Here is a 21,825-nt window from a genome sequence, read left to right on the forward strand (position 1 = left end):
AGTAGGAGAAAGGGAAGGAAGAGATTAAAGAAGCAAATGTTACAGGGACAAATATCCCTGGACATCTGTACAAAAGTTGATGTCAGCAAGCTGTATGCTGTATGCTTGCCATGACCTGCATTTCAACATCTACAGGTTGGAATCTTTGTTTAACCGACTTGGAATTTAAAAATGGCTTTAGTGATTTAAGACACTCTGCACAGTTGCAAAATCGGTATTTATTTGCTTTCAAATTATTTGCCATGTTTCAGCTAGATACCACTTAAAATGATTATGTTTCGAGCTCCCTAAGCAAAAGTGTGAAATTGGAAAGTATTGGAAATGTTAGCAGATGCTTCCATGTACTATATCTAGGAATGTGTTCTAGTGGAACAGGGCAACACAGAGATTTCGATTACTCTCCTCTTCCATATAATATTTCTTTCAAGGCAAATAATCACAGGAGTGAAGTCAGCTTCCTCTACCTCCGGTTGGTTTAGATCACTGAAGTGACTGGTCTGTGGGTTAGTCTACACTTCAGATATTATACTCCATGAGTGGAAAACCACAATGCAACATAAATTGGAATTAATTCCAGTACCAAGTTTTACAAACATGATTCAAGTCCCTGAGCAATAGTATAATAACAAAGGATAAATCTACAGTACCAGGAACCAGGCTGACTTTTGGCCCACCTGCAGTGTCCACTAATGCACTAACAGAAATTTCAAATCCAATGCTAGATTTATAGATTGAAACACAGAGTTTTATAGGTATTGTAGACTGCACACTGCAGCCACCTAGATGGGATTGCTGCTGTGCCAGCTCATATAAAGTTCCTCAGTGCACACATCATTCATTTTATAGAAAGAGTTCAGAAGACTTCAAATGAAACCATTGATTTTAAGAAGACCAGACAGTAGAATAATCTGACATAAATCAGGGGGAAAGGTTTGGGATTACCTAGTTGTAGATACAATGCCAATTTTTTTTAAAAAATCCCTCTAGCTACATTTTGTCAATTTGGTTTTTATTCATGTTGAGTGCTAAAAGACACCTCTCTGATGCATGGTCTGAACATCCTGGCATAGTCTATTCTTTAAATGAGGAAACAAAAATTAAGATCTTCCTCTCATATCCAAGGCATCTCAGCACTATGAGCCATCAGAATCACTTATCATATACAAGGGAATTTCAGTGCTTCAAAACAGATATATTTATAGAATTGTGATTCTCTCTAATAGTCCACATGATTTCACTTTGTTGTGGGTTTGACAGTAGAAGCCAAAAAATAGAGTCAGAATGGGAAAAATGCAGACTATTTGAAAATTTTAAGACTTAAATAAATGTTAAAGATTTAATTGAGGAAAAATAACAATAAGCATCCTTCTAAAGTACACCAACCTCAGCCCTGCACAAAGAGAAAATAAAAGCATTCATCAGAGGGCCTGCAGAACATTGTCATAAATGCAGTTCCCACATCTACCTGTAGATGGCAGCGATCCCATAGCTGAATGTGGCTCTTATGAGGAGCCTCTTTATATTTGCCAGCACAGTCATGAATTCCCTTTTGCTGACTGGGGAGTCAGTGCCGTGCACAGTAAATAAGTCCGGTTTCAGCACAACGTCTTCAGTGTGTTCTTCAAATGGCTGCAGGTGAATGCCCTCCTTTGAAGTGCTGATTCTTAAGCCAGCTCCCTAGAGAGATCAATGTGTTAGGGATATAATTAAATATTAAAAAGGGTAGAAAAGATGCTGTATCATTGTAGATATTTGGTATAAAGAAGAACTGTAAAACATATTTTATAAGAACAGTCTATATCAGGAATGCACTGGATTTTCCAATGTTCCTGATATGAACTATGTTGCAGAAAGTCGTGCATGCAAAATCCAGGTAACCCAATTGGAACCCAGTGGCATGGCTTTGCATAGGTATGAGAAAATCCAGATAACCCACTGAAGCACAGTATACATGATACTATATAGCCCAGATGTTCAGAGTGTGATACTGGTTTAAAGTGTCTGCAAATGCTATTTCAATCAAAAAATGTTTTATATTTCTTCATTTTTCTTGCTCATTATTACAAATGTTCTACAATATTTTCTAAGTACTTACTCTTGCCTACCTAGTTTTAGGTCATTAAGCTCTGATCCTTATTTATTGCTGTAAATTGGCTGCAGACACACCTGTACATGTCAGTTTCGCCTGCTCACTTTTGAATGCTATTAGCCTTCAGTGTTCACAGAAGAGATGGACAAAAGTCTGTTGCTGGAAATGGAAATACTTTACCTCTATGATGATATCAGACTCCAGTATTGTTTGAACAGCTTCTTCCTGCCCTGTGAGCTCATAGGAGATGGTAAATTTCAGATGCCCTCCAGCAGCTGTTATCTACAATAAAGCAGAAAAATGCTTATTACATGATAGGAAACGTGTCTTTAACCATCCTGGGTTACTCTTTTCCTATGACAATATTTCCAGGAAACGGACTTCCAGTGTTGTGAAAGGAGATGTGGATGATCTAGTGCCTCAAGCGGGAAGTTCTCATGAGCCATTCCCTCCCAGCCCCAAGCATGAGTGGACTCACTCTCACCTACTAATATTTTCCCCAGTGCCAGGCAAAGGTTGCAAATCACCCCAAATACAGTAAAACCAAGCAGCAGCAGTTCTTCAGAAACAGCTTTGAAATCTGTGCAAATACATCTCCCTTCACACTGCACCGTAAAAGGTTAATAGCTGTTTCAAAGATAGGTTTTGAATGTCTTTCAGCCACTTTAGCCCACATCTGGTCCTTGCCTCCTTAAGAATCAACCAACCAGCCTTTTGTACAACACCTCACATAATAGGATCCCCTTGATCCAGGACTAGAACTGCTAGGCACTACCATAATACAAATAATAAGCAACAATAATAATAATTAATAATGGATACAGCAGCTCCTATTCTGATGCAAAATATACCCATAAGGCAAACTGTTATAAAGGAAAAAGAGTTTTGCTTCATATCAATTGTAACCTAAAATAGAGGAATGTAATAATCTGTCCTCATGCAGTCAAACAAAGGAATGCTATGGTTCTTTATCTCAGCCTGAGTCATTCTCCATAATAAGAGGCTAATAACCTCAGGTCATATCATGTCATTTCAGTGTATTTTTCCTAGTCTGTTTTTGCACCCAAATTCAGGGCCCTGACAATAACCTTCCGGAGAAAAATCACAACGCGTATAGATCATTTTTAGGACAGGAATCAAAACTACCATCATGAATGACTGAATTCACTGCAAATACAGCAGTTTTTCTTTGCTTATTGCACCAAAACACTGTAAAAAAACACCCAACAATTTTTAAAAAAAAAATATGAAAAAAATCTCTGTTTTGTATTCCAGTGTAACACCTCCTCTGAGATGAACAACCTAAAACAGCAAACTCCCTGCCCTTCCAATCCATGTAGCTGACCACAGAGCAGTCTTGTGAGTATTCTGCAGGAAAGAGAACAGTGTGGTTATTCACAAGGCTGATCCAAGGGAACAATATGCTGTATTCTATCATTCATCATACTGGATGTTTTACACAGCGTGTTTGCACACATGTAACAGAAAGCAAATTTCCTGTGCACTGTATTTTAAAAAAGGGGGCGGGGGAAATCAATCTCCTTATTTAAGATGCAGCCTCAGCCCATTTTAGATCACATATGGAAGTATAAAAATCTGTGGATTCAGGCTGTATAGTTAGTAGCCATGTGAAAACTACAAAAGGCTCCCAGGATTCATTAGCAACCAAAAGTTTGGATGTGTAGCCAAATGTCATCCAGACCAGTCGGGTCTACAAAACTACCTCCAGCCTCTGGTGACACCAAAAACACCTAAAAAAACCCTAATGCAACTCTAATGCAATGCTTTGGCACTTCTGCTTCTAGTCCTGACTGAGCCTGAAGGGATTTAGGAGAATGAAAAGCAATAGGAAAGCAAATATAGTCAAGCTTTTTTCAACCTCAGAAAAGATCTAAATCAGATCAGTTCTTATTTTGTCTAGTTAATTTCAGAAAGGGTCTGAATGAGGTCAGTTTATTTTCTCTAGTTGACCCATCCCTTTTTAGCTAGCACAGATAATGAACACATGGATGCAATATAAATTTTCAGTGGTCACCCCTTCTACACATAGTGCCACCACAGCTAAGAAGAGTTAGAAGAGTTTCTTTAAATGCCACCATAATGGTAGCACAGGAACGGCAGTGTTTCAAAGTTGTATGTACTGTTGTTGTAGCTGCACTTTGGTCCCAGGATACTAGACAGAAAATGTGGGTGAGATAACATCTTTTATTGGACCAACTAATGTTGTCTCTCTCACCAACAGAAGTTGGTCCAATAAAAGATATTATCTCATCCACCATGTCTCTCTAATGTTTCAAAGTGGCACTTACAAGGTACTTTGGTCAGCTCTGGAAGTGTATTTTACCTGGTATTCTATGTAATACTGAAGTGGTTAACAATACAACTGAAGTCTCACAACATGCTAGAAGTTATCGCTTACATTTGCCATTGTTTTTGAATGTACTAGCCTTCCTCTGTTGCAACCTAGATTTAGTTACAATTTAAGTCATGGGTAAAAACGAATGTGTGGTCTCGTCTTTGTCTGATATCAACGATCTTCATGAACTACCATCATAGCATCTGGGCAATTTAATAACACATTTAAAATTTCATGACATAAAATAGTCACTTTGAGGCTATCAGTTTAAATTCATGAACTGTAGTCCTGCCATCGCTGTGCTGCATAAACAAATATGCCTCATAAGAACATAAGAATTCCCATACTGAGTATGACCAGGTCCATCTAGCCCAGTATCCTCTCTCTGACCGTCTCTCTGACCATGGCCCATACTAGGGCCTCACGGGGAAGTGTACAGAACAGGGCAGTTCTGCTACCTTCTTACCTGGCAAGCAATTTACCATGTGGTTCTCCTGATCATCACAAACTCAGCTATCTGTATTTCTAAAAATTGACTCCTCCACTGCTATTGCCTGTGTCTTCCTAATAATTAGAATCCCATCTCCCCCCGCCCTCTCCCCAACAGGGATATCCTCAGGATACCATGACATTATCTAGAAGATGCTTCCCAACTATGGGATCATTTCCCTCCACTCCAGCTTAATGGTCTCCAGCCCCAGACTTTCATCCTCCTTAATAGTACAGGGCTGTTGGACAAGAGGTGGGACTGCTCTATGTCCTCTCTGTCTCCCTTTGCCTTCAGAGCCCATATTCTGTCTTTGAGGGCTTTGAATTGCATGCACACATACGCCATCTGCCTGTGAAGCAGGTAATCATACACATTGCACTCAGTGCAATAAATCGGGTAGCCCCCCTCTGATACTGGTGTTCGATCTGCTTTTTTATTCAGCCTAAGTTCAGATGTTTGTGAAATGTATTGGGATCTCTTTATTCCATCAGTTACTTTTCTTGGGAATTTGGAGCCTTTCTAATTGTTAAATCCTTCGGACCCCTCTCCCTACAGTTAAACTCTTCTTACCTTGGCAACTAACTCAGTTGCTATGCTCTCTCACACTCCCTCTGTTATGGGCTTTCTCTGCTCTCATGAGCCCTTTACATGTATAGCTTTGGCTAGGCCACACCTGCTCCCATCGTCCTATTGATTACTCTCAACCGAGAATGACTTATCACTGGTCTTAAACAATTAAGTTCCAGATCCAGTCAGGAGGAGAAACACATCAGATCTTAACTTCTGCAGCGGGACACAGGATGGTAGGGAATTTCTCACAAATTTGGATCCTAGACCATTAGGGATTCTAAATATTTTGTAACCAACACTTTTTAAATTGCATATGGAAGTGAACAGGAAGATTGAGAAGAGCATAGAGCCAGCACTTAAAGTTGTCTGAAAGAAATGGGAGGGCTCTATCATTTTCTGCAGAAATGAGAGCAATATCACACCTGCTGTCCAGCCACCCCCTATCAATTTTACCCCCACATCTGTTCTGCTCCCCGGCTCGACATCAGTTCTGACCCATGTCCCCTATAAATTCTGACCCCACATCTCTTTTGACCCTGCTCCAGCCCCCACCCGTGCATCACCTCTGCTCCTCCAGCAACTGTTGGAGCTCCTTCCTCCCCTCCTGAAGTTTGGCTCCTGAGGGAAGGGAATTGGTGAAAATAGCCAATCAGAAAAAATTCCACACACACACCCTGTCCACCCCTCAGGCAGGGCTGAAATGTGTGCCCCTCCAAGACCCAGCTTGAGCTGTGGAAATTTTATTTTCTGGGTACCTGCAAGTGCTTTCAACCAGGTACAAACTAAGCATGGCATGGAGCACTAGTGAAAAATACTCATATAAACCCAACCCAACATTCAGCACAACTGCTGCACTCTGCATCATCTGAAGAATCTAAGTCCTCTTTCAAGGATCATCTTCTGAGTTCTTTTTAACACCAACTACAGCACAATTTCATAGTCTATCTTGATGGTGACAAACGCACGGATCACTGAGGCAAGCACTGTTGCTTAAAAAATTGGTAAGAATTTTTTGGTATTTTTTTCCCCACAGAACTCTTATCACCATTTTTCATGAAATTTCAAAATTTTCTGACCAGCTCGTGTAGCAAAGTCTGCATCTGAGTGGAAGGGCCACTGCTTCCTGGGGAAACCTAGATGACAATAGGCATGACAAATTGCTGCAACTATGGCCATGATCTAGAAAACCATGTAAGCATCAGCGGAACTACTCCCGCACTTAAAGTTAAGAATTTTGATTAACTGGGGCACATCAGAGAATGCAGATACAACAAATGATGGAGCAAGACTTCTCCATTTCTCCCTACACAGCAGAATGGCTTCTATCTTATCTGGCATAAACAGAACCCTATCTATGGTGTCCCTAGCCTCTGTTTGCCAGAGGCTGAGAATGAGTGATAGGGGATGTATCACATGATGATCACCCGTTTTGTTCATTCCCTTTGGGGCATCGGAAGACTGGATACTGGGCTAGATGGATCTTGGGTCTGACCCCGTATGGCCATTCATATGTTCTCTGTTACACACTGTTAACAGAGAAGACTAGAGAAGCCAGATTCAACATAAGATGTACAACCAAGTGCCATCCACATATTCCTGGCACTGCATACTGTATCATCTCATTTTCTCCCTCAGCAACAACACTCTACATATATACCAAACAGAAGGGATAACAGAATAGAACCATGGGGATCCCAACAAGTTAGAAGCCATGGTTAGAACAAGTACTTTAGCAACATTTTCACTATTCCCACTATATCCCTGCAAAAAAGCTCTTATATATATTTCCATGTATATCAACAGAGGTAAAAAGAAGCATCCTTATTTCTCTCCTTATATCTTCCAAATGTTGTAAAGTATTGGGTACTATATACATATCAATAGCACATATTACAGGTTAGTATGATTTGACACGATTTCTAGTCTTTGCTGAAGAGCGATTCAAGGACAGAAATAAGAGACATGAAGCTAGTCAGCATTCAGGTGTGGTACCTTAGATCTGTAGAAAAAGACTGCACAGCACCAGTCCACACTAAGCCTAAAGGTAAGCTAGTACTGCAAGTCTTTCGTTATCATGAGTATCAAGTTCAGCCAATTAAAATAAAACAAAAACACAAGAATCTCTTTTCCATGTGCACTTGTCTTAATTAGCCTGGAGGGGAAGAAACAACATATTTACAAGTAACTTTACAATTATTGAGCAATATAACCTGATGTCACCAGTAATAATATGGTACATATACAACACACTGCATTAGGGATTTAATGAGGCAGACAGATTTTCACATATATATGGTAATGCCAAAGGTAGTATAGCTGTGAGATCACAAAGTATCTTCTGGAAAAAAAAATTCTGAGAAGAATAAGAAAGGGGAATAGAGAAGAGAATGATTAAGCAAGGAGAAAACTTTTCTACAAAAGAACGCTATAATCTTTCCTCTTCTGTCTGTGCCAGATGATGAGTTAAGGCTCCATCCTGCAAGCTCACTAAAATCGCACTTAATTCAAGATAAACAGAGTGCTCAGCACTCCCAGGAATTGCTCAGCAGGTTGCAGAATCATGCCCTAAGTTATATTGCAACTGAAAAATACTTTTTGTTTGGCTGTTTAATGTTTCAGACAAGCTCACTCTGAAAGCATGTGTTAAGAAATGCTGTAGAAATCTGATGAAGTGGGCTCTAGGCCATGAAAGTTTATGCCCAGATAAATTTGTTAGTCTCTAAGGTGCCACAGGGACTCCTCATTGTTTTTGCTGATACAGACTAACACAGCTCCCACTCTGAAATCTGTAGTTATTTAGTAGCACTCATTCATGAAAAAATGAGTGACACTGAATTTTGATCCATAAACTAAAAAACTTTAAATAGACGTGTCCTATCTTCCATATTTATGACCGATGGAACTAGTGTTTTAAGTTTATACTCATCTCAGTTTTCTCTTCTGTCCATATCTTTGATATATTTTTATCCTTTTGGTACTTTTTTTTTTAGCTGAGAATACTTTGTTATTGACCTGGAGTTTTAGGAGGAGAGCCCTACTATTTCTAACTACACCTTCAAGCCAGAGCAAGTGAAAAGGAAATATCTCAGTAAAATAATAAACTTTTTTAATCTAATGTTATTCAAAATTATCTGAACGTATACAAGCCTGAACACAAAGTAGGGCAACTCTGGATCCCACAATTTTGCCTTTAATAATATAGGGAATACTGCAAATACTGACATGACACATTTTAGTTAGCTAAGGCAACAATGATTTTAAGAGTGACTATTAAAGATAAAATATTTTAACATTTCATGGAATAACATTCTAAGTGATATTTTTATTTTCTGTCTGGTATTTTAATCATTAGATAAACTTCCATCAATGCCATTGTAGTCAATAGGCGTTTTGCCTAATTATGAAATACAGATGGAAAGCAGGATTTGGGCTATTATTTAATCAGAAAACCTGTTCAATGGACCTGAGATAGACCACTGGTTGGAGCCAGCTTGGTAACTCCAATTTTCCTGTGATATTTGTGCACTTTAATGTGAAGCTTTACTATACATGATACAACTAATGAAAACACTACCAAACCTGAAGATAAATATAATGGATGGGGGAGGAGGGCCCTCGTTGGTAAATATGGACTACGACTCCAAACTGTTTTATAGGATTTTTGAGGTGGTGTGTAGGAATGTCAAGGGGACAAGACAATTTCAGCGCAGTCCCCCCTCTATCAAAAGGCCAGTGATTGAAAGCTGTGACCAAATGCACCCCTATAGACCAGTCAGCTTAACTTCTGTACCTGGAAAGACAATGAAGCAAATAATTAAGCTATCAATCTACAAACACTTAGAAGATAATAAGGTGATAAACAACAATCAGCATGGATTTGTAAAGAACAAATCGTGTCAAACAACCTGATAGCTTTCTTTGACAGGGTAACAAGCCGTGTGGACCTTCTCATAAACAAACTAGGGAAATGTAACCTAGATGGAGTTACAATAAGGTGGGTGTATAACTGGTTGGAAAATCATTCTCAGAGAGTAGTTATCAGTGGTTCACAGTCATGCTGGAAGGGTATAATGAGTGGAGTCCCACAGGGATCGGTTCTGGGTCCGGTTCTATTCAATATCTTCATCAATGATTTAGATAATGGCATAAAGTACACTTATAAACTTTGCATATGATACCAGGCTGAGAGGGGTTGCAAGTGCTTTGGAGGATGGGATTAAAATTTTAAATGATCTGGACAAACTGGAGAAATGATCCAAAGTAAATAGTATAAAATTCAATAAGGACAAATGCAAAGTACTTCACTTAGGAAGGAACAATCAGTTGCACACACACAATATGGGAAATGACTGCCTAGGAAGGAGTACTATAGAAAGGGATCTGGGGGTCATAGTGGATCACAAGCTAAATATGAGTCAACAGTGTAATGCTGTGGCAAAAAAAGCAAACATCATTCTGGGATGGATTAGCAGGAGTATTGTAAGCAAGACACAAGAAGTAATTTTTCCGCTCTACTCTGTGCTGATTAGGCCTCAGCTGGAGTACTGTGTCCAGTTCTGGGTGCCGCATTTCAGGAAAGATGTGGACAAATTGGAGAAAGTCCAGAGAAGACCAACAAAAATGATTAAAGATCTAGAAAACATGACCTGAGAGAAGATTGAAAAAAATGGGTTTGTTTAGTCTGGCGAAGAGAAGACTGAGAGGGGACATGATAACAGTTCTCAAGTACGTAAAAGGTTGCTACAAAGAGGAGGGAGAAAAATTGTTCTTCTTAACCTCTGAGGACAGGACAAGCAGCAATGGGCTTAAACTGCAGCAAAGGTTGTGGAATCTCCATCATTGGGGATTTGTAAGAGCAGGTTGGACAAACACCTGTCAGGGTGGTCTAGATAATACGTAGTCCTGCCTTGAGTGCAGGGGATTGGACTAGATGACCTCTTGAGGTCCCTTCCAGTTCTATGATTCTATATTCACACTATTGTAATAATCTTTGTACAAAATATGCCTTGTTAGATATATTTTGAAAACTAATAATTCACCAGTCAATAATATGGAGAAATGCAACATATATATAAAGTTATGAATTCCCCTGAATTTTGTTGGTAGCACACTTCAAATCCACATAGCCCCGATTAGGCAGGACTGGTCAAGCAGAACTTAAACAAAGAAATGTGTGTTTACCTCATTTACATATAAATAATAAACAAGGTCCTTGAAACAGCAAGAGGGAAACAAGGCAAATCTGCATTTTAGCAAACAGGATGGAACCTCTTTCACAATTAGACCCCATGTCTCAATTTTCACAGCTGAAAGGAAATTTATCTCAGGGTAACTCTCAAGAAAATACATTTCAAAGGGTGACTGAACTATAAAAGTGAGGGGCAAAACCACCTCAAGTTATCTCTCCCTAGCCATCTCTTGTTCACCTAAGAAAACAAAAGAAACAGCCTATGGACTTTGCAGCAGATCTTGACCTGAAACTGGTTAAGCAGTGTTACTGGGAACCTGTGGTAAGAATTTCACCTTGAACCAAGTCTAGTTTGTTAAGTTTAGTACTAGGACCCATTTCATCTTTTGTTTTCGTGTGACCATTTCTGACTTCTAATGCTTTATACTAGTTTTATTCTTGGATCAAAAGTAATCCAGTGTTGTGAGCAGTGTGGGTAAATCCATTTACGGTAGCAGACTTTTGTATATTGATCCCCTAAGAGGGGCAATGGACCTAATATAGCTGAATTGTTCAGGAGAGAGCTAGACAGTGTAAAAGGTATGTTTGGAGGGAAAATCCAGGACTGAGAGTACATTGGGGTCACCTTGCAAGTAGTAACCAAGGCTGCTGGAAGCTAGTGTGTGGTTGGTGTTTGCTAGCAGGCTGCTGGGGTCACAGGTGCTGGACCAGGGCTGTGACTATACACAGACACTAAGGGTATGTCTACACTATGGGATTATTCCGATTTTACAGAAACCGGTTTTTGGAAACAGATTGTATAAAGTCGAGTGCCCGCGGCCACACTAAGCATATTAATTTGGTGGTGTGCGTCCATGTATCGAGCCTAGCATCGATTTCCAGAGCGTTGCACTATGGGTAGCTCTCCCGTAGCGATCCCTTAGTTCCTGCAGTCTCCCTCACTTATTGGAATTCTGGGTTGAGATACCAATGCATGATGGGGCAAAAACAGTGTCGTGGGTGATTCGGGTAAATGTCGTCAGACAATCCTTCCTCCGTGAAAGCAACGGCAGACAATCATTTCACACCCTTTTCCCTGGATTACCCTGGCAGATGCCATAGCATGGCAATCATGGAGCCCGTTCAGCCTTTTTTCACTGTCACCATATGTCTACTGGATATTGTTAACAGACACAGTACTGCAGCCCTACACAGCAGCATTCCCTTGCCTTTTGCAAGTTAGCAAAGACGGTTACCAGCTCTACTGTACCGTCTGCTGCCTTGCAAGTTGACAATGACGGTTACCAATCATTCTGTACTGTCTGCTGCTGTCATGGGTGCTCCTGGCTGGCCTCGGTGAGGTTGGCCGGGGGAGCATGGACAAAAATGGGAATGACTGCCCAGGTCATTCTTTTCTTTAAGTTTTGTCTAAAGGGAGAGTCAGTCCTGCCTAGAATATCAGCCAAGCCTATTAAAGAACCAGAGAGGCAAACAGCCGCTCCGGGTCAGAGCCCCAGACATAACGCAGATGAGATGAGCTGCATGCCATTCTAGAGGGTGCCCCTGCAACAATGCCACCCATTGCTTCCCTCCTCCCCCATCCCTCCAGGGCTACCGTGGCAGTTATCCCCCCATTTGTGTGATGAAGTAATAAAGAATGCATGAATAAGAAACACTGACTTTATTGCCTCTGCAAGCAGAGATAAAAGGGGGAGGGGAGGGCAGCCTCCAGCTGCTATGATATTCCAGGCAGGAGTGAATCTCCAGGAGACGAAACTTAAGAAAATGACCAGGAGTCATTCCCATTTTTGCCCAGGCGCCCCATCCGACCTCATCGAGGCCAGCCAGGAGCACTCATGGGACGATGATGATGGATATCAGTCATACTGCACCGTCTTCCATCCGCAAGGGAAGGGAAGGGAAGGGAAGGGGATGCTGCTGTGTAGCGCTGCAGCACCGTGTCTGCCAGCAGCATCCTGTAGACATACGGTGACACTGAAAAAAGGTGAGAAACAATTATTTCACCTTTGCTTTCATGGTGGGGGGCAGCTGACGACATACACTCTGAACCACCCGCGACAATGTTTTTGACCCTTCAGGCTTTGGGAGCTCAGCCAAGAATTCAAATTGTTTTCAGAGAGTGTGGGAACTGTGGGATAGCTATAGTCGTCAGTCGCCCCTCCCTCCGTAAACATCCATTTCATTCTTTGGCTTTCTGGTACACTTGTCTCAGCTCCTTAAGTTTCACGCAGCACTCTGTCGAGTCCTTGTTGTGGCCTCTGTCCATTATAGCCTTGGAGATATTTTCAAATGTTTTGGCATTTCGTCTATTGGAATGGAGTTCTGATAGAACAGATTCATCTCCCCATACTGAGATCAGATTCAGTATCTCCTGTACGGTCCATGCCCAGAGCTCTTTTTTGATTCTGGGACTGCATGGTCATCTGTGCTGATCAGCGCTCCATTCTGGGCAAACAGGAAATGATATTCAAAAGTTTGCAGGGCTTTTCCGGTCTACCTGGCCAGTGCATCCGAGTTCAGATTGCTGTCCAGAGCGCTCACAATGGAGCACTGTGGGATAGCTCCCGAAGGCCAATACCATCAAATTGCGGTCACACTAACCCTAATCTGAAATGGCAATACCGATTTCAGCACTACTCCCCTCGTCAGGGAGGAGTACAGATATTGATATTAAGAGCCCTTTATATCGAAATAAAGGGCTCCGTTGTGTGGATGGGTGCAGCATTAATTTGGTTTGATGCTGCTAAATTCAAAATAAACTCGTAGTGTAGACCAGGCCTTAGGGTGTAACCTCCATGCTGTTAGGTTGTTTGTGAGGAACCTGGGCTGCACAGGTTGGACTCATCAGCAAAGCATTTTGAGGCACCCCAGGTTGCAGGACAGGTGTGAGACAGCCCCTCACTGGTCTGGATTGCACCCCGGAGTGTCATACAGGCCATTAAGGGTGATTAGGTCTAATTGCCAAACAGTGGAGCACCCATCATAGGGACATTATCTGAGATGTTCTGGCTGGCTACCTGGGGGGGGAAAAACGTCTCTGGCTAAAAGAAGACTTCACATGTAGGCTCTGTAAGGGCTTGTCTACATCAGAAAGTTGCAGCGCTGGTGAGGGAGTTACAGCGCTGCAACTTAGGAGGTGTACACATCTGCAGGGCACCACCAGCGCTGCAACTCCCTGTTTGCAGCGCTGGCCGTACTCCCGTTTTGTCTCGGGTGTAGAGGATCCAGCGCTGGTGATCCAGCTCTGGTAATCAAGTATAGACACTTACCAGCGCTTTTCTTGACCTCCGTGGAATAAGCAGGTATCCCAGCATACCTGAGGAAGCCTCTGGTAATCAAGCTGGTCTCCTTCCCCGGCTTGCTCTCGCGTTCCCCGAACCCCGAGCAAGCAGGTCTCCTTCCCTGAGGTTTGCTGGGTGGTTCCGGGAACGCGAGAGCAAACCGCGGCGAAGCTGGTCTCCTTTCCCGGTTTGCTCTCGCGTTCCCCGAACCACCCTGCAAACCGCAGGGAAGGAGACCTGCTTGTTCGGGGGTTCGGGGAACGAGAGAGCAAACCGCGGTGAAGCTGGTCTCCTTTCCCGGTTTGTTCTCTCGTTCCCCGAACCCCCGAGCAAGCAGGTCTCCTTCCCTGCGGTTTGCAGGGTGGTTCGGGGAACGCGAGAGCAAACCGCGGCGAAGCTGGTCTCCTTTCCCGGTTTGCTCTCTCGTTCCCCGAACCCCTGAGCAAGCAGGTCTCCTTCCCTGCGGTTTGCAGGGTGGTTCGGGGAACGCGAGAGCAAACCGCGGCGAAGCTGGTCTCCTTTCCCGGTTTGCTCTCTCGTTCCCCGAACCCCCGAGCAAGCAGGTCTCCTTCCCTGCGGTTTGCAGGGTGGTTCGGGGAACGCGAGAGCAAACCGCGGCGAAGCTGGTCTCCTTTCCCGGTTTGCTCTCGCGTTCCCCGAACCCCCCTTGAAGCCGCCCAACAGCGCTGCAGTGTGGCCACATCTAACACCACTTGCAGCGCTGGTTGCTGTAAGTGTGGCCACTCTGCAGCGCTGGCCCTATACAGCTGTACTAATACAGCTGTAACAACCAGCGCTGCAAAATTTTAGATGTAGACATGGCCTAAGAAAATCCATTGAGATATGTAGTAATTGGGTAAAGAAAGTAAATTGGGTCTTTTCTGTTCCTGCAACTCAAAGGGAAGCCCATCTAGATGAGCTCGTAATGAACCACAAGATTAAATGAGTTTAGATATGAGTGTCAGCTGTTTGTTGTTTTAAAATAGTTTTCTTTAATACTTTGTTCTGTTTGCTAATAAACTCGTTTGTTTTAAGAAGGCTGCTGTTCACTATATCACTATGTACTGAACATCTGTGTTTCTTCCCTTCAGGAGTCTGTGATGACTCCCGAAGGGAAGAAACACAGGTGTCCAGTCAGACCTGCACAGTAATAAGCTAGCATAGACAAGGTGTTGCATGCAGACCCTGGTCTAACAGGGAGAATTGTGACTTTCCACCCTCAGATAGGTCAGGGCACAAGACCTAATGTTTGAAGGAGAGCACTAAGAGAGACTAGAAAGGAGACAGAGGTGCAGCTAGCCCTGGAACTCTGACAGTAATCTTTAGCAAACGTTATATACATTTAAAACATACACATTAAAAGGTTTTAACATATGGTGCATCGCTTTCACATCTTTCTACAGAAAGATGTTTCAGGTGAGTTCTATAAAGTTTCCTTTGTTGCCGGCAGTGAAAATGAACTAGGAAGACACAAAAGAAATCCCAAACCTCTCAGTAAAAGCACTGATATAGTAATGTTGAACATAAAACGTATGTACCTTGCCCATGAGTGCAGTGGTGCATTTAGTAGTAAAACTCCTGCCTCAGAATGGATTTCTTTCAGAGAGGCTTTAATCTCTGACCTAATCCAAAAGAACATGATACGTTTAAAAGCAGAAGGAAATTACTGCAGCGAAGTGGACTCATGCTATGTATTCAGGGATTTCACTACTTACAGTACATGGCTTTAGAAATGCAATGAATACACTCTGGGGTAGAAGTGCATACTGGCAGAAAGGTGGACAAAATGACCCAGCAGGTCTTTTCCATTTCTAATATCAGTGATTCCATGACTATTACACATACATTCAATTGGCATTGGTGCCATTACACAGATATAAAATAGAATGAATGAGAGATATCAAATAAGGTACTAAAATATCGGTGTTCACTTTTACTGACACAGACCCCAACCTCTATTTTTGTAGCTGCCAAGACCAAATTTATCCTTTGTTTTAGACAATCAGAAACCAGATTAGTCATCAAAGCAGTGTTACACGTGTTTTTTCAATGGTTAGAGATAGTATTTAACAATTTGTATCCATCACCAAGATTTAAAAATTTGACTAGATAACACATTTTGTATGGTATACTTAGGCTATGTAAGAAGCAACGGTATTTCTATTACCATCAATATATTAATAGGAAGAATGTTCTAATCAGGAGTTTCTCCAAATTACTTCCAGCAAACCAAAGTTGGGAAGGTGTCGCACACCAACCATTTGACACTAACTAAGCATGCTAAGAAAAAATGTTGCCTATTAAGATTTTTTCCCCTTTCATGCCAATGAACTTCCCATCATTTGTCATGGTCCCAAATTCTGACACCTGACAACTTGTTCAGTACTCTATGGGTTCTGTCAGCATACAAGTGGCAGTATCTGCCACTAGATTTTCTTTACACACAATGCCGGGAGATACTGAAACCACATTTATATACAATCCACATTATTTGGATTGTCTCACTTTCATCCACTCTTCAGGTATGTATTTATTTTTAAGTCATAGGTATTAGCAAATATAGAGACATCTGATGCCAGTACATCAGTGGTTGCAATGAGGAAGAAATCCACCCCAAAATAGTAGCACTCAGAGTGTTCCATAGGCTGTTTCCTCAATCCATGATTGACTGGCACCTATGCTATAGTGACTGGGTTTGACAAGTGGGGACTGGACAGCATGCCATCTTAACAGATGGATGTAAGTACAAAGAGTTTATGTATGTGCCTTGGATGGGCTTACTGAGCGCAGGATTCACAGATGGGATTGTCCAAACATGTGTTTGTCCTGAGTTTACTTGTTACGTTTAAGGCAACGTTCCATCTTTAATCCAGCTCAGGTCTGGATTAATGTTTTTTTTTTAAAAAAAAAAAAACAAATACAGACTGAAAACTCCAAAGGAAATTTAGTTTGGTATGGTTGATTCAATCTTAGTGTTGCATTTGGTGTGCATGTATGTGGAGTGGGGGAAGGGACAAGAAAGAAATTCCAGTGGGGTCCTCACTGTTTTAGATCTATTCAAGTTGCATTTTGTTAGGAAGGAGAGCAACTAGTCTCCACTATCTTAGGGTACGTTCAGACTACCCGCAGTGTCGGCGGGTAGCAATCGATTTATCGGGATTGATATATTGCGTCTCATCTAAATGCGATGTATCGATCCCCGAACGCGCTCCCCGTTGACTTCGGAACTCCACGGGAGTGAATGGCGGTAGCGAAGTTGATGGGAGACCTGCGGACGTCGATCCCGCACCGTGAGGATGGGAGGTAAGTCGGAATAAGATACTTCGACTTCAGCTACAGTATTCCCGTAGCTGAAGACACCCCCCTGCCCAGTGTAGACCAGGCCCTAGATAGGACGTGAATTTAAAGCATACATAAACTTTGCCAAGAGTTTGTATTAATGTTTCAGATAAAGGAGAAAGCAGTAATGCCAGGCTCTGTTTGAATAACTGTATAGTTCTGATTCACTTTTTTCTCACCGTTTAGAGTTTTTGCCTCCTATAAATATTTTTCTTAGGAAGGTAGTCTTTATATTGTGCAATGGAATCCACCTCCAATCACCACCAATCGGTCTGTTGGGTGCAATAACAGTGCACAACAAAAGACATTTCCAGCCCTTAGTCTTATACAGGTTTACTATTTAGGAATACTCTGAATGCTTTATAATTCTATATCTGCACAAGCTGAATTGTACATTAAAATCACCTACATTCATTCAAAATAATACTCCAGAACAGTCATTGGAACAGCCAGAAATGTTTTAGAACACAGTGTTCTTAAGGAATACACTTCCACAGTGTACATTGTAGACCTACTACTATATTCCCTGGTCCTGAAGCTTTCGTCAAATCTGTCAGTGGTTTTCTACAAAATAAACTACTCAGACTAATTTGACATGATTAAAAATTACCATTTAGTAGCAACCTTCAGTTTACTTGAACATACTTCTCTGATCAACAAATCAGACTGGAAATCTCATGAGTTCAGGAAGTCAAAGGATTTCCATTACTTCTTTTTTGAAACCATGTCAGAAATACTATGCTATACACTCATATTTTAATATTTCACTTCCAGCCCCCTAGGCAGGCCTGGAAGTACAATTAACTCTTCTAAACTTTAATAATGATTTTGTTCAGGGTGGGTATTCATTTTATCAGAACTAATTCTACCATACCAAGGTTCTATGTTAGGGAGGATAAACATCAATTATAAAGAACATCATTGAGAACACATCCCCTCTGTTCCACTCAAAAGATTTTAATGGCAAATCAAGATAAAAGTTTCTCACAAAACTCATAAAATAAGCCTTTTTACACAGTGCACATAGATACTAGATAAAGGACAATAGCTTCAAGAATTCACAAGACCCCTGAATGTTTTGCTGCTTCCCAGCAGTGAAAGTAAAAAAAAAAAATATACTGAATCTGTTTCTTCTTCTGCTTTTCTCTTCTCTTTTTGAATGAATATAGAAGGCAACCTAATAGAATGATATCCTCTATTCACAGAGAAGGAACAGCAAATCAGAGTTCCCACACAACACTTCTTATGTGCCTTGACCATGTTCCTAAGGATAGTCTAGTTCAGTGGTTCTCAACTCGTGGCCCATTTGCAGCCCAATCAGCACATAGCTGCAGCTCATGAGACATCCTCAGGGACGTAACTAGGGTGGAGTGGGGGGGCGGCACCTGCACCAGGTGCAGAGCTGACAGGGCGTGGGTGGGGATGCAAAAATGGGGTGGCACTGGATCAGGCCAAGCATCAGACCCTCTCCCCCTACCATTCCCCCTGGCAGAATCAGGCCCAGCAGCACTGGCAGGAGGCCAGGATGCTCAGTGCCTCCCCCTTGCAGGATCGCAGATCCAGTGACCCTGGGTGGAGTGGCACTAGGACCACAATGGCAGATGGGAAGGGTGGGCTGCAGGGCTTAGCTATGCGCAGCCGAGGTAGGAGACCAGCAGGCGCGGGGAAGGGGGCACGGGGGGTGGGGCAAGTGGAGGGGATGCACGGGGCTAGGGCTGAAGGGAGGGGGTGCAGCTGGTGCATGGGGGACAGACTCTAGGTAGGGGGAACTGGTGGCTGGGACAGTCCCTGGATTGGGGGTTAGATACCGGGACACAGTCCCTGGAGGCAGGGGAGGGGAGGTTGAGTGCTAGGGGCAGTCCTTTGGGGGGGATGATTGGGGACAGTTGCTGGGGGGCAGTTCCTAGATGGGGGACTGGATGCTGGGGGGGGGCAGTCCTGAGGGGGGGCATTCTGCCCTGGAAAGGGCATCCTGTCTCTGCAGGGCAGGCACATGTGCCAGCCCAGTGTTGAGGGAGGGTCTGGATGAAGGGGGGGGACAGTCCCGAGGTGGGTGAGTGATAGTGGGGCATTCCCTGCCTAGGACGGCAGTCTAAGAAGAGGCTGAGCGGGCTGGATACTGAGAGACTGTCCCTGATGGGGGGCTGGGTGCAGGCGGAACAGCCCCTGGCTGAGGGGGCACCTTGCAGTGGACAGGACTCCCAATCCTTGTAGGCAGGCTCTGCAGCTGCTCTCTCCAGGCTCTCAGCCCAGCTGCACTGCCAGCAGCAATGCGGAAGTGAGGGTGGCAATACACTATGCTGTGCTACCCTTACAGTAAATTAGTTAATTTTAACAGTTAATGTTTTGATTTATTTTGCGAATTGCAAATGCTCTTGGTAGACATTTGCCAGTGTTGAAATGAAAGGTACTAAATGAGTTTGAATCATACTGCTGTCATTTAACAAACACCAAACCTTTTTTGTGTAGCTGTACAGGTAGTATATATATATTGTGTGGATGCGGCCCACCTAGCACATAGAGAGCTGCATATGCGGCCTACAATGGTAAAGAGGTTGAGAACCACTGGTCTACTTTCTATACTTGTGCAATCATGGCCTCATTTATAAGAGTGCCTGTTGGAGTCCCAACTGGAGTGGTGGCTTTGTGTATACTAGGAAATGGGAAGAGATCAACAGCTCCCTTGACACAGGTCACAGAAACCCATCTATTCATTCTCTTCAGACCAAGCAAGACTCAAACTGGACAGATAAAAGGCTCTATTTCCCATCACCAGTCCCCTAACCATTACTTTGATGTCTTATTCTATGCTTACACAGTGCCAAACACATTATTAGTGCTACTCTAATATGAGTACATCAGTAATACTAATATCTGCAGCATGTATGTGTAGGGATCTTCAGGTCTCATCTATTCTTGCTTCCTGCTGCAGAAGAATTGAGGCCCAGCCACTTGAGCTGTGGTCTGTGCTGCTTACTATCTTGAACAAGACTATCAAAATTCTTGTATCAATTGGGCACCTTACATTTGGAACAGACAGATAGTCACATGCAATAAACATTAATTAAAAATCTGTCTTACATCTCTCTTTCAATTCAATATATCTGCCATAATGAGAAATCTTTCAATGGAAAAGATTAAGTAATTCAATAAAAAGCTTATTATCTGAGGATTTTCTAAATTATACATATAAATCCAGCCCAATCTCACTTTTATTGAAATACTGTATAAACATTACCTGCTACTCTTAAATGAATCAGACTACATCATTCATTGGAAGTAAAAAAGACTCACTTGTCTAAATAAAGTTCAACAATTTATTGTATATAATACACCTTTTGTAGAGCATCAAAGCGTACAATGATATAATGGAACTTTGAGAGAATTTTTTTTACCATCTGAGTACAATATCTCATTCATTAGGAAGAGAGGATTTGTAGGACATCATTTTCTCAGTCGTGATTGCTATGGTCTCCATTCTGCCACCTTTATTCCTGTTGAGTAATAACTTTCTCTACAAGTAGTGCCATTGAAATCAGTGGAACAGAACATGTATTATAGCAGTTTCCCAAGAGTCCCGACCCAGAACGCCTGGTAGAAAAGGGACCTTAGCAGCTCTGGTCAACACCACTGATAGGCCCGTTAAAAGTCTGGTCAGCAGCACAGTGCAGCTAAGGCAGGCTCCCTGCCTGCCGTGGCTCTGCATGGCTCCCGGAAGCAGCAGCATGTCCCCCCCCTCCAGTTCCTACAGGCATCTAGGGGCCTCCACACACTGCCCCTTCCCCAAGCACTAGCTTGCAGCTTGCACTGATCAGGAGCTGCGACCAATGGGAGCTGCAGGGGTGGCACCTGTAGATGGGGCAGCGTGCAGACTGGCCTGGCCGCACCTCCACGTAGAAGCTGAAGGGGGAACATGCTGCTACTTCCGGAAGCTGCCTGAAGTAAGCACCACAAGGAGCCTGCATCCCTGACCTGTTTCCGTGCCCCAACCCCTTGCCCTAGCCCCGATCCCCATCCCACCCTTGAACCACTAGGTCCCAGCCTGGAGCACCCTCCTGCACCCCAAACTCCTCATCCTGAGTCCCACCCCAGAGCCCGCACTCCCAGGTGGGGCCTTCACTGCCCCCCACATGCCCAACCCCCTGTCCCAGCCCTGATCCCCCAGTGATCAGCCTGGTGAAAATGAGCAAGTGAGGGTGGGGAGAGCAAGTGACCGGGGGAGGGGGGAGTGGAGTGAGCAAGGGCTGGGCCTCAGAGGTGGTGCATGGTCTCGGAGGAGGGGTAAGAGTGTTCAGTTTTGTGCAAGTAGTAAGTTGAAAACCCTACCCACATGGGGTTTAGAGAGCATAGCCCTTTAAATCTTTTTCCTAGTGGGAAGTGGGAGAGTGAGAAAAAAGGAGGGAAACTCCAGGGGATGGCTCTGGAGCTCGGAGGGACAGAAAGGGAGCAGCCCGCAGGCCCTTGCAAAGGAAGCAGAGAGAACTTGCCTGAAGCCTGGGAAGGACAGAGAGG

The 21,825-nt window shown here is 43.1% G+C and overlaps 1 protein-coding gene across 5 annotated transcripts in view; it reads right to left on the reverse strand.

Annotated features, from left to right (window-relative positions):
* The window catches only part of LAMA2 (laminin subunit alpha 2), a 515,739-nt gene that overhangs the window by 204,524 nt on the left and 289,390 nt on the right, over positions 1-21,825 (reverse strand). For all 5 annotated transcript variants that reach the window (XM_050949373.1, XM_050949372.1, XM_050949374.1 and 2 more), the window contains exons 13-14: positions 2,270-2,371; positions 1,466-1,677 (exon numbers count right to left, since the gene is read on the reverse strand). In XM_050949373.1, the coding sequence (XP_050805330.1) occupies positions 1,466-1,677; positions 2,270-2,371 (314 nt within the window). The remainder of the gene's footprint in view (positions 1-1,465; positions 1,678-2,269; positions 2,372-21,825) is intronic.

The sequence above is a fragment of the Gopherus flavomarginatus genome, chromosome 4 (genome assembly GCF_025201925.1).
Source record: "Gopherus flavomarginatus isolate rGopFla2 chromosome 4, rGopFla2.mat.asm, whole genome shotgun sequence".
NCBI classification, from domain to species: Eukaryota; Metazoa; Chordata; order Testudines; family Testudinidae; genus Gopherus; species Gopherus flavomarginatus.